Raw genomic sequence first — 12667 nt, forward strand, 5'->3', positions numbered from 1 at the left:
CAGCACAAGCAGACAACTTTGATTCAATAAGGCAGCAACTGTAGTTGGCAGCACGCAAGTGACACATGAGAATGCAGAAAGTGTGCCTGCGTCTGTTTTTTGAGGAAATAGTTCTATTAGAAGAGATCTGAATTGTCAAATCCCGCTCATGGGCAACAACATGGCCCAGGGCCTTAAAATAGTGATACAACTGCTAATAGTAAATGAACCTGCATCATTGTCAGCGCTGTCTTGAAAAAGTGTATTTCCATTATCTACAGAACCCTTGTTTAGGGTTAGTCAGTTCATTTAAAATACATTTAATAAATATAACTTGTAATTTATGCAAATAATCTAAGATATTGACTGATAAAATTAAAATGAAGCTATTTTCTCCGAAAGAACCATGTGGTAATCGTGTGCTTCCATTCATTTCCTTTCTGTAATGATTCACTTGAAAGTCATGCTCTGATAGTGTCCATTTGTTTTTAGATGTTCAGCTATGATTTTTTTTCCCTCAGAATCACTTGAAAACTAATGAAAGAAACTCTAAATATGATGGATTTGGGGCTATAAAATTACTAGCTCAGGATGCAGTGCACAGGATATTTCAATGCCTCAGAATTCATTTTTAGAGCTGACACCAGCATAAATTTTATACATATATATTGCCTGATATCATGGAGATGTTTGCTAGAGTTCTATAAACTAATTGTCTATGGGAATTTCTGAAAGCCCAAGTAATTCATTCATTCATTCTTTTATTCAACAAATATATTTTGCTTGGCACTGCATCAGACACTTTGGAACAGGCAATGAATAAAACCAAAAATAGCAAAACATGTTCAAATATAACATTTTAAAATGTGCCAAAATAAGACATTTCTTATAGTTAAGATGGTAAATTTTATAATATGCGTATTTTATCACAATAAAATGAAAACTAAGAAAAACTCAAAAATAAATGAATAAGTACATTTTGGCAATATTTTAAAAATAACAGAAGTTTCAACTTTTTATATAAAATGAATAACTTACAATTTTAGTTAACATGTCTTTATATGAATAAGATTATTTTTGTTAATATAGCATTAACTGTATATTATACCAACACTGGAACCTAAAGTTTCCAAAGGGCATATCCAGGGCTGCATGCAGTATCTGGGTCATTCCCATTATAGAAATGACTCCTGTTCAGTCTGAATCATTTATTCCACCACTGCATCAAAGCAGGCGGTCAGCCCTAAGCCAGCCAGGTCTGGGGCAGGCTAGTTAGGTTCTTACAGAGAAACTCCTTATTCAAAACATATGCAGCTCACAAGTCTAAGAAAAACAAGCAAATCTTAAGAAGTTTAGATTATACTTTCTCCGGCCCCAGATGTTTAAATAAGTATCTCTCATTCACTAAGGTTGTGAAATGTGTGATCAGAACAAAATAATCAAAAGGGAAACACTTCCTCTTTTGAATCTGATCCAACACAATAACAAGTTTCCTCTTGACACATTTTGAATGTTATATTAGTAATAATAAATATAAATAGGAGACCTCCCATATGATGAGTAATATTTATATCTTTTGCCCAAAAACATAGTTTGTCAAATTAATCATCTACTTTTCCTTGAAAAACGTCGTAAGTTGAAAGACACAAACAGCAGAGAATATAAAGTTTCCACAGACTAAATAATATGGGGTGTGGGGGGAGCAAAAACACTTAACATGTTTAAAATTTCTCTAGGTACTGTACAACTATCTTTTTCTTCTCAAAATAAGTATTTCTATTTAAAGTCTATATGTTGTTTTTCTTTATTCTATGCTCTATATGAGAATTTAAAGTGGGAACTTTTTTTCTATCTTTGGGAGAAAAATAAGCTCTTTTTACGAAAAGAAAAAAAAAAGACAAGTTATTTTGTCATTTGTTCGTTCCAGTAAATTATCAACGCATTGCTTAATAATCTCAGGTATGTGCTTAATGACAGAGGATGGTAATACAGCATTACTACAGACTATGAACTAACTTGTTTCAGCTGTTCATTCAAATCCAGAGATGGGGCAGGGGGAGTGGGGGGAGAGGAAGACAGAGAGGGAGAGCAAGCAAGCGAGCGAGCGAGCGAGCGAGAGAGAGAATGAGAGAGATTAATGTAGGCACACAGCATCTCACCTCCACAATTTCCGTGCTGGAGTATCTTGTCAGACTCTGCTCCACGGGGTGGATTACGGAGATCTGCACCAGTGTGTTCAGTTTACGATCACGGACAGGAGCCACGAGATCCTTGCATGCTGGCAACGGCAGAGGAGACAGAAAGAAAAGAAACTAACACCATATCTCAGGGAAAACTTCTGCGCCAGGCTGAAAGTAAACTTAGCTACAGCACTGAAGGAAATCTCCTGGGGCTCAGGCTGATTTTTACAGAGGAAGTCCCTTGGAAGTACCTTACAGAAATAGGAAGTCACGTGCTGTGGAGCTGAATTGAGAGTTCATTTCCACTGACCACATTTGCAGTTCATGCAAGTCTTGACTGGTCTGAGATCCCAGCTCTAATGCGTGACTATGCACACATGGCTCAGAAACCTCGGTGACTTTAATTAGTCATTAAGCCCTGGGCTTTAACTCACACTCCTTGAGGATGTGAAAGTTGATTGGGTCATATCTGGGAAACTTTGGTGTTCCTTATTGACATGAATTGGATTGGATCAAATGTTTGAATGCATACTTGGCCCTTACCTGTGTATTCACTAGAACTGGCCTCCCACAGTAATACACATCAACAGAAAGAAGGAGAGCAGTTTCCCAACCACAACAGCACACAAGCAGGGGAAGAGGAAGCAGAGGAAGAATTTTTAAAGCCCTAGGTCTGGAATTCAAGCTAAGCCTGGAGGAGATGGGTTAATTCTTGCCCAGGGGCCACAAAAGTTAAGGACTTTCCCTTCAGACACCAGGCTCATATTACAGACCCTCACCACCATACCATATTTACTTGAATAGTTTCTCCTCTCACATATCATTCCCCCAATTTGAGGAAGAAAAATCCAGAAAAATATTCCTTTTAAGCAAGCCTGAATCTACTTTCCTCTCTATCCCCACCACCCCCACCTCCCACCTTTGAAATAATAATTTTATTCCCCTCAGCTGAGTTTCTGAGATGTAAAGTGCCCTCACTAGAGGTGGTTCAAGTTAAATTTGGCTGGTGACTTGCTGCAGCCTGGAGCTGCGGATGGGGGAAGTAGCCCAGCGTCTTTGATTTCATGGTGAGAGCATGCAGGGTTCTATACCATCCCTACCCCACTTCTCAGACCATAACAGGAAGGGAGAGAAAGATGAGGTATTTAAGTTATGTTGTGGTCAGAGCCTGCAAGGTCCTCACCATTATTACAAAGGTAATGTGGCTTAAATCTGAAACTTGAAAGCAAAGGAAAGTATAGATGCAATTATCACCTTTCAATTGCTTACAAATAATCTCTTTTAGAAGTCCAAGGAGATAGAAAAAGCAGGAACTTTGGAATGAAACAGGCCTGGTTTTAGTCCAGTTCAAATAGCTAGGCAACACTAGGAACATTATTTAACTGCTTCACTTCTTGCCAGACTTGGAGATCCTGCTGCTTCTGTATGGCAGTTTGTCATATTTTTTTTTTTTTTCCTTATATAAACCACATGCCTCTAGTAACAGAAGAGAGCTTATGAAAGCATGTATGGAAAAAACAATAGCTACAATGTATTTAACCCTTCCTATTTTTGAGGCATTTTGCTAATTATCTCTGTATTCCTTAAAATGGTGCTTTGAACTATTTCAGTTTTACGTAGAACTAGAACTGCAGGCTTGGAAACATGAAGTGCTCACATTTACACTACCAGAATTCTCTGGTAGCTTACATCCTACCCCACTGGCTTCATTTCTCTTCTTGGCATACTGACCTGCTCTCCTGCACAATGGTACCTCTCTTTAGAAGACCCACCGCCACACCACGATTCTTTATTACTCAACCCAAGAGACTTACAGTTTTAAAAAATACTGATGACAGGTTTCAATAATGTCAACATATCACCGGAAGGAAAGAAAAGGCTAGATTTAGATTTTCACTGTTCTTTGGTGGTTATTTTGATCATTTCCTTTACTTGCAATATGAATGTGTTTAATTTTATTGCTCATAAAATTAAACTGTTGGTTTTCTGCTCCCAGTCAACAGCTCTTTTTCCGTTTCCTGATATTGACATATATCTGTCAGAATTTTAAAGCTGAGGCCACTGTATTTCAACTACAGGCATCTTGCCCACTTTCTGCTTGTAGCCCCATCTTTTATCTTGTGAGCTCATGACACCTTCGCTCAAAATAAGTCACTTCTTGTCTGAGTTCTTATCAGACTTGATTGTGGGCTGTGGTTAGTTCCCAGAAATGAGCAGCTGTTCTCCATTTTATCAGAGAAACTCTCACACTCATTCCCCATAAAAACAGAGAAAATTTCTATTACACTGAAATGTTCTGTCCAACCCAATTTGCACATCCCCAATATGGATAAAAATAATGACGATGCTTTGTATTTTATTATATTCTATATCTAAAAACAATAAGGTTACAGCTTGTCAGGAAAACAATAATAGTTACATCTTGGGCTGCACATTTTTCTTCCTACAGCTCAGGATTTACTGTTCCCTAAGTCTTATGCAGCATGATAGCCTGGGGAGACCCTGAGATCAGGCAGAATTCCTAAGCTGTACTCCCAGATTTCCTGCTTTCTAGTTCTGTGGCACTGATTAAGTCACAAACTCTGACACTCAGTTGCCTCATCTATCTACCTACTTCTCAGGATGGAAGTGAGGAAATCGGGCCTTTTTATAAATGGACTTTTCTATCCAAAAAAACTTTACTAATATCATACTAATATATATTAATATCAACATTTACCACTATCTGGTGTTTTATTATTGTGTAAAATTGTTTTTATTGACTCAGTCATACTCAGCTTTTTAAAAGCTGTTATCAGGTCCAATATTTCTCCATAAATACTAAATTAGTACATGAGTCATTGCATTTCATAAGGTGAAACCTATTCACATCATGGATCTATACATACTGAATCAGTCCCACCAGACAGCTGATAAATTATGAGTGATTGGACTGTTTTGTGAAGATATTACTCACACGATCACTATAAAATCTAATCTGCATGAGAATTATTTAGCAGCCAATAGAGAATCCTGAAAAATCTGTTTTCAGGGAAAAAAAAAAAAAATAGTGGCTGGGTGAGGTGGCTTATGCCTGGAATCGCAGCAGTTTGAGAGGCCGAGGCCAGGGTCACCTGACGTCAGGAGTTCGAGACCAGTCTGGCCAACATGATGAAACCCCATCTCTACTAAAAATACAAAAATTAGCTGGGTATGGTGGCACATTCCCGTAGTCCCAGCTACTTGGGAGGCTGAGGCACAAGAATCGCTTGAACCCCAGGGACGGAGGTTGTAGTGAGCTGAGATCACACCACTGCACTCCAGCCTGGATGACAGAATGAGACTCTGTCTCATAAATAAATAAATAAAAAGTTATATCTGTCTTCCAGCTATGTTTACCACTGCTCATTAACCAAATATAATTCTACTCTAGAAGTGGCCTGCATCTGTGGCCTTCCTCAGCTCAGAAGACTAAAAGAAAGCAATGCTTTGGGATTTTGCTTCTGTTTGGTTTTGTTTATTTAAGAATTCTACCCACTTCAATCTAATGGTCAGTAACAAACAAATGCTACTGCAATCATTCATTCATCAGTAGATTTTTACTTTTATTTCTGCCTTCTTAATGGCTTTGTTTAGTAATGAGTTGTTTAAAAGTGTTCCTAGAACTCAGAAGAGTTTAAATATGCAGGAGGTTGATAGGTGGGGATTCTAGTGTGTTTGCATCCAGTGTATTTTTTACTGAAATGGGGGAAAAATAATAATACAGAAGGAATGTATTTTAAACTGTAATTTGTGACTTGTCATCAGAAAAAAAATAAAGAGCAATAAGTGACTTTTTATTTCCTGAGTAATTTTGCTATAGTAACTAGTAACATGAGGGTTCACATTCTACTATTAGTGGCTGTGAGTGAGATGCCTACAGGCATCCCCAGCTCATATTTATACAGGAGCCAGGCAGTTTTCACTCTATGAGAAGAAAATCCTCAGTTGAAGCATAATGATAAAAATAAATGGAGGGGGCCACATTCGGTGACTCACGCCTATAATCTCAGCACTTTGGGAGGCCAAGGTGGGCAGATCGCTTGAGGTCAGGAGTTCGAGACCTACCTGGCCAACATGGCAAAACCCCGTCTCTACCAAAAATACACAAATTAGCTGGGCCTGGTGGTGGGCGCCTGTAATTCCAGCTACTTGGAGGGCTGAGGTGGGAGAATTGCTTGAACCCAGGAGGCGGAGGTTGCAGTAAGCTGAGATTGCGTCATTGTGCTCTAGCCTGGGCAACAGAGCGAGACTCCTTCTCAAAAAATAATAAACAAATAAAGAAACTCAATATCTCTGGTGAGTGAGACTCTCTCTCAAAAAAATAATAAATAAATAAACACTCAATATGTCCAGGGAGGGCTAGGCACTGAACAAACTGGAAAGCTTATGCTATGTCATAAGATGGAACCTCTATAAAAAGCCATTGCCTGAAAAAATGAAGGCCCTGTGTCCTTGATTTTAGGATTTCTCCAAAGCTTGAAATCCACAGTCACTGTGCAGGTGAACAATGGAACAGTCACACAAAATACATCTGGTTGCTTGATTTGGCCAGAAGATTTTCTGAGGAATAGAAATTGCCAAATTCTGGTCTTGACACTTACAGCTACTACTTAGCCTCTTAGGAAGAGGGCACAGATTATCTTCTGCTCCAGTAGTTCTCATTGGAGAGTCCAGAGGTAAAAGGCAGGGATCTTCAGGAGTTTTGTGAAATCAAAGATTCTGTCTACACCAAAATACTGCTTTATATAAAATACCAGTTTCTGTTTCCTGTAGCCATCATTTCAAAATCAGGTAAAGGCTATTGAGTCCGTGATCCTTTCTATCATTCCAAACAATTTTGGCTGGAAGCCTAAAAATACCTCTTGACTCACATCAGAGAGCTCAGTCTCAGCAATGATCAATTTGAAGTAGAACACAACTGTTCATTCAGGTGCTTTTGAGTTCAGCAACACTGCTCTAATTCAAGTAGTTGTAAAGCATACATTAGACAACGGGGGTGTCAACAAGCAGGTGGGTGCCCCAGGCTTTCATGAGAGTGGTGGTGTGAATGACTGAGGCACTGTGAATTGGTAGTCAACACAAGTGACCATCTCTTTCCCTCTAAGAAAACTTTCTTCTGTGAAGTGAGGTCTTTCTCTCGCCTCACTCTTACTTCATCTCTCTTCTTGCCATTCATTGTTAATGGAATCTAACAAAATTTATCCTCTTTCTTCCAGATCAAAGCAGTGGCCACAGGTGGGTGGGAATCAGTGAGGGGGGTATGACAAGAATTTCCACATCTCTACAATTCTATCCTCAAAATTAGCCAAAGGAAATTTAGACTTAGAGGAGAAACCACATACCATAGCATATGCAGGAGAAAGAAATTTCTTTTAAACTTAAGATAAAACCTTATTTGAGAGAACTATATATGACTTTGGATGAATTACTCAATCTCTTTGAATCTCTATTCTAGCATCTATAAAATGGAAGTAAAAGAACACACTTCATAAACTTGCTATAAAGACAATAAAATAATGTATATAGAATGCTAATATGAGTCCCTCTAAATTATTATTGACATTAATATAAGTATACTGTGCATTACCACAAAAATGGATTTTATCTATCCTATATTTTTAAACTAATCATATGCTTAAGATATTCCAGATTGGTCCAAATTTTATATAAAGTTATTCTTTTTTCAGTAAAAACACTTGTTAAATATATGCCTGTGATTTTTTTCACCTTCTTGTTTTCAGATAGCTAAATATACATTTTTAAAAACTCTTTACTAGATCATGTGTTAATTGTGAAAATCAGAGACATCATTAATATGCTTCTTTCTGTGAAATCAGATGTGTACACCTGCACTTGTAATTTTCACCTCTAATGAGGCACTTCCAAATGAGAAACTAACAATGGAGAAAGCAAAGTTGACTTTCTGTCTCCCAGCATATGTGCTACATGTAAATGGTCAACTCACCCTTTAAGCAGGGGTTTAACTAGGAGGTTAGTGTTCCATTACTCAGTGGATGATGGCCAACAGGGGAGCATTTGCTTAACTACTGAGATGTTCCAAAGCGTCAGGGAAAGAGTTGCTTCTCTGCTCTGTACATTTCCTTCATCAAAAAGGAAGACTGTGGATGCTAGTAAAGCTTCTTTTTCTTGCAATTAAAACTAAATGTTACAGCTAGAGCCCAATATAGTCTGATAGAAGCATACCTTCGAGTCTGATGAATGCTTACCTCTTATACCCTCTGAAGACACTGTATAAGGCAATGGGAGAGATAAATCCATGCCTGTTAAGAGCAAAAAGGGCCAGAGTACAGAGGACATTGGCATCCTCAAACAGAAAAGTGGCCTTAATACAAACAGGGGCCAGGCACAGTGGCTAATGCCTGTAATCCCAGCACTTTGGGAGGCCCAGGCAGGCGGATCACTTGAAGTCAGAAGTTTGAGACCAGCCTGGCTAACATGGCACAAACCCATCTCTACAAAAAATATAAAAATTAGCTTGGCATGGTGATGCACGTTTGTAATCCCAGCTACTCGGGAGGCTGAGGCACGAGGATCACTTGAACCAGAGAGGCAGAGATTGCAGTGAGCTAAGATTGCACCACTGCACTGTAGTCTGGGTGACTGAGTGAGACTCTGTCTCAAAAACAAAACAAAACAAAACAACCCAGAGCTTTAGGGAAATAACCATTTGACTTCCTGCTTCCCTCAATAGCACCATTCTTATCTTACCATCATTTCCCTAAGGATACACAAAAGACTTTTGCAGCCTAGGGGGTAGTTTTGTATTCACTTCTCAAATTCTTAATGTTTGTTCAGGTTTCTCAAAACTGTCACGTATATATCCTTCCTCTTTGTACTCCAGAAAATTAAATTCCACTAATTAACTGATAAGCCAATTTAGGTTACGTTTCCAGTCCAATAAATTATTGGACTCCATTATATGGTTTCACAGTTACCATTCCATACCAGTGATTACATCTAGATTAAATCAGTTTACATCATACATTAAAAGATATATAGAGCACTTAAAAAGCCTAATAGCCCCTCTCTCTAATTACTTTACTAGTATAATATGCTTTCCTATTTTTAATCTCCTTTGCTTTTTCTTGTTCTTTTTTCTTTTCCCTCAAGAATTTTAAGACAGCAATTTTCTGAAGCGTAGGAGGTCAACCTCTCTGGTTCAGATCCCCTGAGTACATTCAGAAGAGGATGCTGCCTAGGCTCAGTGCACTACAATCCATGATAATTCAATCATATATAGTAAAATGGCAGAATGTACAGTGTTCCTTCCCAGACTAATATTCACACAATGAGAATTGCACAAGTAGTTGGAAATACTCTCCTCACTACTGACTATCTGTTTATGGTTATTTCTTAGAAGAATATGGCTCTATATCATGCTGAGTTTATGGCCATTAATATATATCTTCCCATCTGTATTCTGTATTCTCTGTAAAATCTTTGAGTCTTTAATTCATGGAGAGTAGCTCTCATCTTGTCCTTCCTCTCATTTTAGCTTATTTTCAATTGGGCAAGCCTGTTTTTTTATAATTTTCCTCATTTGACATTATTCCTTTTTGTTCTCTTCTCTGTTGTCTCATATTTCCTCTCCAACATATGTTTCTGTCATCACTCTGAAAGACGAGGTTATCAAAGTCACCACTCATATATTTTATAAGACTTAGGACTCTAGGAGTCAAACACACATTGCTCTTAACAAACCACAGCTTCTCCCGTCACTTCACTGGTGGTGTTAAAGTCTTTATAGAAACAAAATAAAAATGTGTTGTGTTCTCCTTAACTTTCGTGTGGGAGATTTTAATTAGCACACATTTCCTAAAGGACCAGCATCGCTGCCAACATAATAGATCTTTGTTGGAAAAATAAGAACAAATGTATAAAAGTTGGCATTTTAAAAAATTAGAAAATGTGTGGGTTTTTTTAGTTTGTTTTCTTTTGTCCTTTAAGGCACTAGGTTGTAAAAATTAATGTCCCAAATTCAAAGTCAGGGTCTTTCTCTCCAAGAAAGACAATATCCATATAAGGGAAAAAACAGTATTAATTTTAGATTTCTAAAAGGTCAGCGAATAAAAGCAATTCAATGTTTTTGAATTGTTTTGAAAGAAAAGAAATCAACCTAAGGAATCAGCACATATATACACATAAACTAAATGAGTGAATAAACATACAGACAAATAAATAAAGCCATTCTAAGGTAATAATCTCTTAGGCATATTGAAATAATGCTAGATAATAGTATTCCTACCTTGCAATCATAAAATGCTAGTATTTTCCATATTTTAGGGTTATTATTTAAGATAATACATAAAACATGCAAACAAGGAGAGGAGTGGCAGGAAGTATAATTTGCTAAATGCTTAATATGTGCCAGGAAACATTGGCCTTAGGCTCTTTCCTTGTGTTAGCTCATGTGTGGAACAACACGCCTTCTGCTGCCTTACAGTTCCATTAGTTCCATATTCAAATTTTTAACTAACCAGCCAGTCAATATTTGTGGTTACACTGTCTGGCTCAAGGATAAATACTATCTTTTTATTTAACCAATAGCTTACTATTCAGCAATCTGAGTTAATTTGTTTTCAATAATGTCATTCTGCTTAGTCTGGTTGTCTGCATATTCAGTGGTGATCTAGCTTTGCAACAAGAATTTTAAGACTATCAACACTCTGATAATAGAACCCAAATAAAACTTGAGGAATGGATGAATCTAATACCATGGGGAGAAAACAGATGACAGAGTTATTGAGGAATATAGGTGATAATTTGCAAGAGGGAATTTAAGAGATTTTGTTGTAGAAATATCGCTTTAGAATTCTTGCCACACTGATATTTGAGCACCAATGCTCCTAAATTTCTTTACAACTGATTCACTTGTAAATTAAACTGATTTCCTTAAAGTAAAATATTAGATTCAGACTGTTGAGAAATAAACCCTGAAATAAAATTTGTTATTTTTGTACCATCCTATAACAGAACAATATTAAAACATTGGTCACCATATTTTATGTGTGTCTGTGTGTGTGTTAAATAGAAATGTGCTGGCCTTTTAAAGAAAAAAAAAATGGCTGAGAAGATAAAATTCACTTCTCTAGCTGGGAGTATTATTGATACTAAAATAAACTTCACACCCAGTACCAGTTCTCAATTTAAGTATCACTGAAGAATCAAGAGGGAAAGAAAAACAGCCTAACCTCTGCCTAGAACAATGGTGCTCAAGGGAAATGCTCTTGGATTGTCTGGGAGAAATGAAGATACCAGTTGTACAGCAGACAGCTTATTTGCATATGAAAAGAACAAATTTGGTTCAAATCACTGTTGTCAGTACCAGAAGACTCCCATTCTCAAGCTTATGTCCTGCTCCTTTAGTTTCTCAGGTCAGTCCTCAGAAAATCCTATTTTGTTTTGCTTTCATGAATATTACCTAGGTGGCTGAGACTCCATCTTCAAGCAACTGAAATAAAAACAAGTCTGTGCCCTCATCTTTTCTGGTTTCGATATCCCACACTTCATGCCATAAATTCTTAGCTGGCCTAGCACTGCCTATCGTTGCATTCAGACTTGGCTCTTTTTGTTCATGCTCCAAATCCAAGTTCCACTTTGGAAACAACAAGTGTTTGCAGCTTTCTGCTGCTCTTTTCAGCGGGAACATATGTACTGCTTAAGAAAGGATGAAAATGTTATTCCAAGAAGGAAAGCAGGTCCCCCTGAATACTAAAAGCAATATTGTGAGTCGGTTCATGGAAACCTGTAATGTGAGGATTGGGCTGAAGAAGTAAGTGGAAAAAGAAATGCAAAAAACCACCTTAATTAAGCCTTTACCACCCCTTCTTCAGGGTCCGAGGTGGCAACATGTTTTTGAACACCTACCACTGATATGGGAGCCAACAGGATTTCTGTCCAGTACAAGCATATGGCCCATGAGTGGATTCAGCAGTGCACATAGGTTATTGGGGAGGGGCCGCTTCCCTGATCTACCTCTGAACCAAAAGATGAGGCCAGTGTGGCTGCTGGAAAAAGGTTACAGAAAGGGTGGCAGGAAAGTCAGGGCTTCAGTTACCAAAGGTGGATGGCTAAGGGGAGTGGACTCAAGGTGGCTGGACTCCGAGTGAGTGCACAAAATGGTGTCACACAGGTATTTAGGAGTTTGAGGGAGAATAAAGAAAATAGGGACCTGGAATGTTGTCTTCAGGAGTTGAAAGTCTCCTGAGGTAATCTGTTTGGGCAGGAGGTAGCAAGCAGACTGGGAGGCAGCTGTTCAATCCAGATGACTTCACATACAAGACACTGACTCACGGTCTGGGTTTTACCAAATCCTGAGCATGCTTTCTCAAACCAAAATATTTCAAGAGAATTGCATTGTGCGGATGGCAGTTAAGGGCTTGAATTTTAGGAACTGGTGTCTAAATTAAGGTTAAAAATTATTTAAGTAATTTTTTTTTTTTTCCTGAAAATTTGTTTTGGGCTTA

General features: G+C 37.9%; 1 protein-coding gene across 5 annotated transcripts in view; it reads right to left on the reverse strand.

Moving 5' to 3' along the window:
* INPP4B (inositol polyphosphate-4-phosphatase type II B) overlaps window positions 1-12667 on the reverse strand; it is an 865488-nt gene that overhangs the window by 376964 nt on the left and 475857 nt on the right. For all 5 annotated transcript variants that reach the window (XM_033215351.1, XM_033215352.1, XM_033215348.1 and 2 more), the window contains one exon: window positions 2139-2257. In XM_033215351.1, coding sequence (XP_033071242.1) covers window positions 2139-2257 — 119 coding nt within the window. The remainder of the gene's footprint in view (window positions 1-2138; window positions 2258-12667) is intronic.

Source organism: Trachypithecus francoisi, unplaced genomic scaffold, assembly GCF_009764315.1.
Source record: "Trachypithecus francoisi isolate TF-2019V2 unplaced genomic scaffold, Tfra_2.0 Lachesis_group1, whole genome shotgun sequence".
NCBI classification, from domain to species: domain Eukaryota; kingdom Metazoa; phylum Chordata; class Mammalia; order Primates; family Cercopithecidae; genus Trachypithecus; species Trachypithecus francoisi.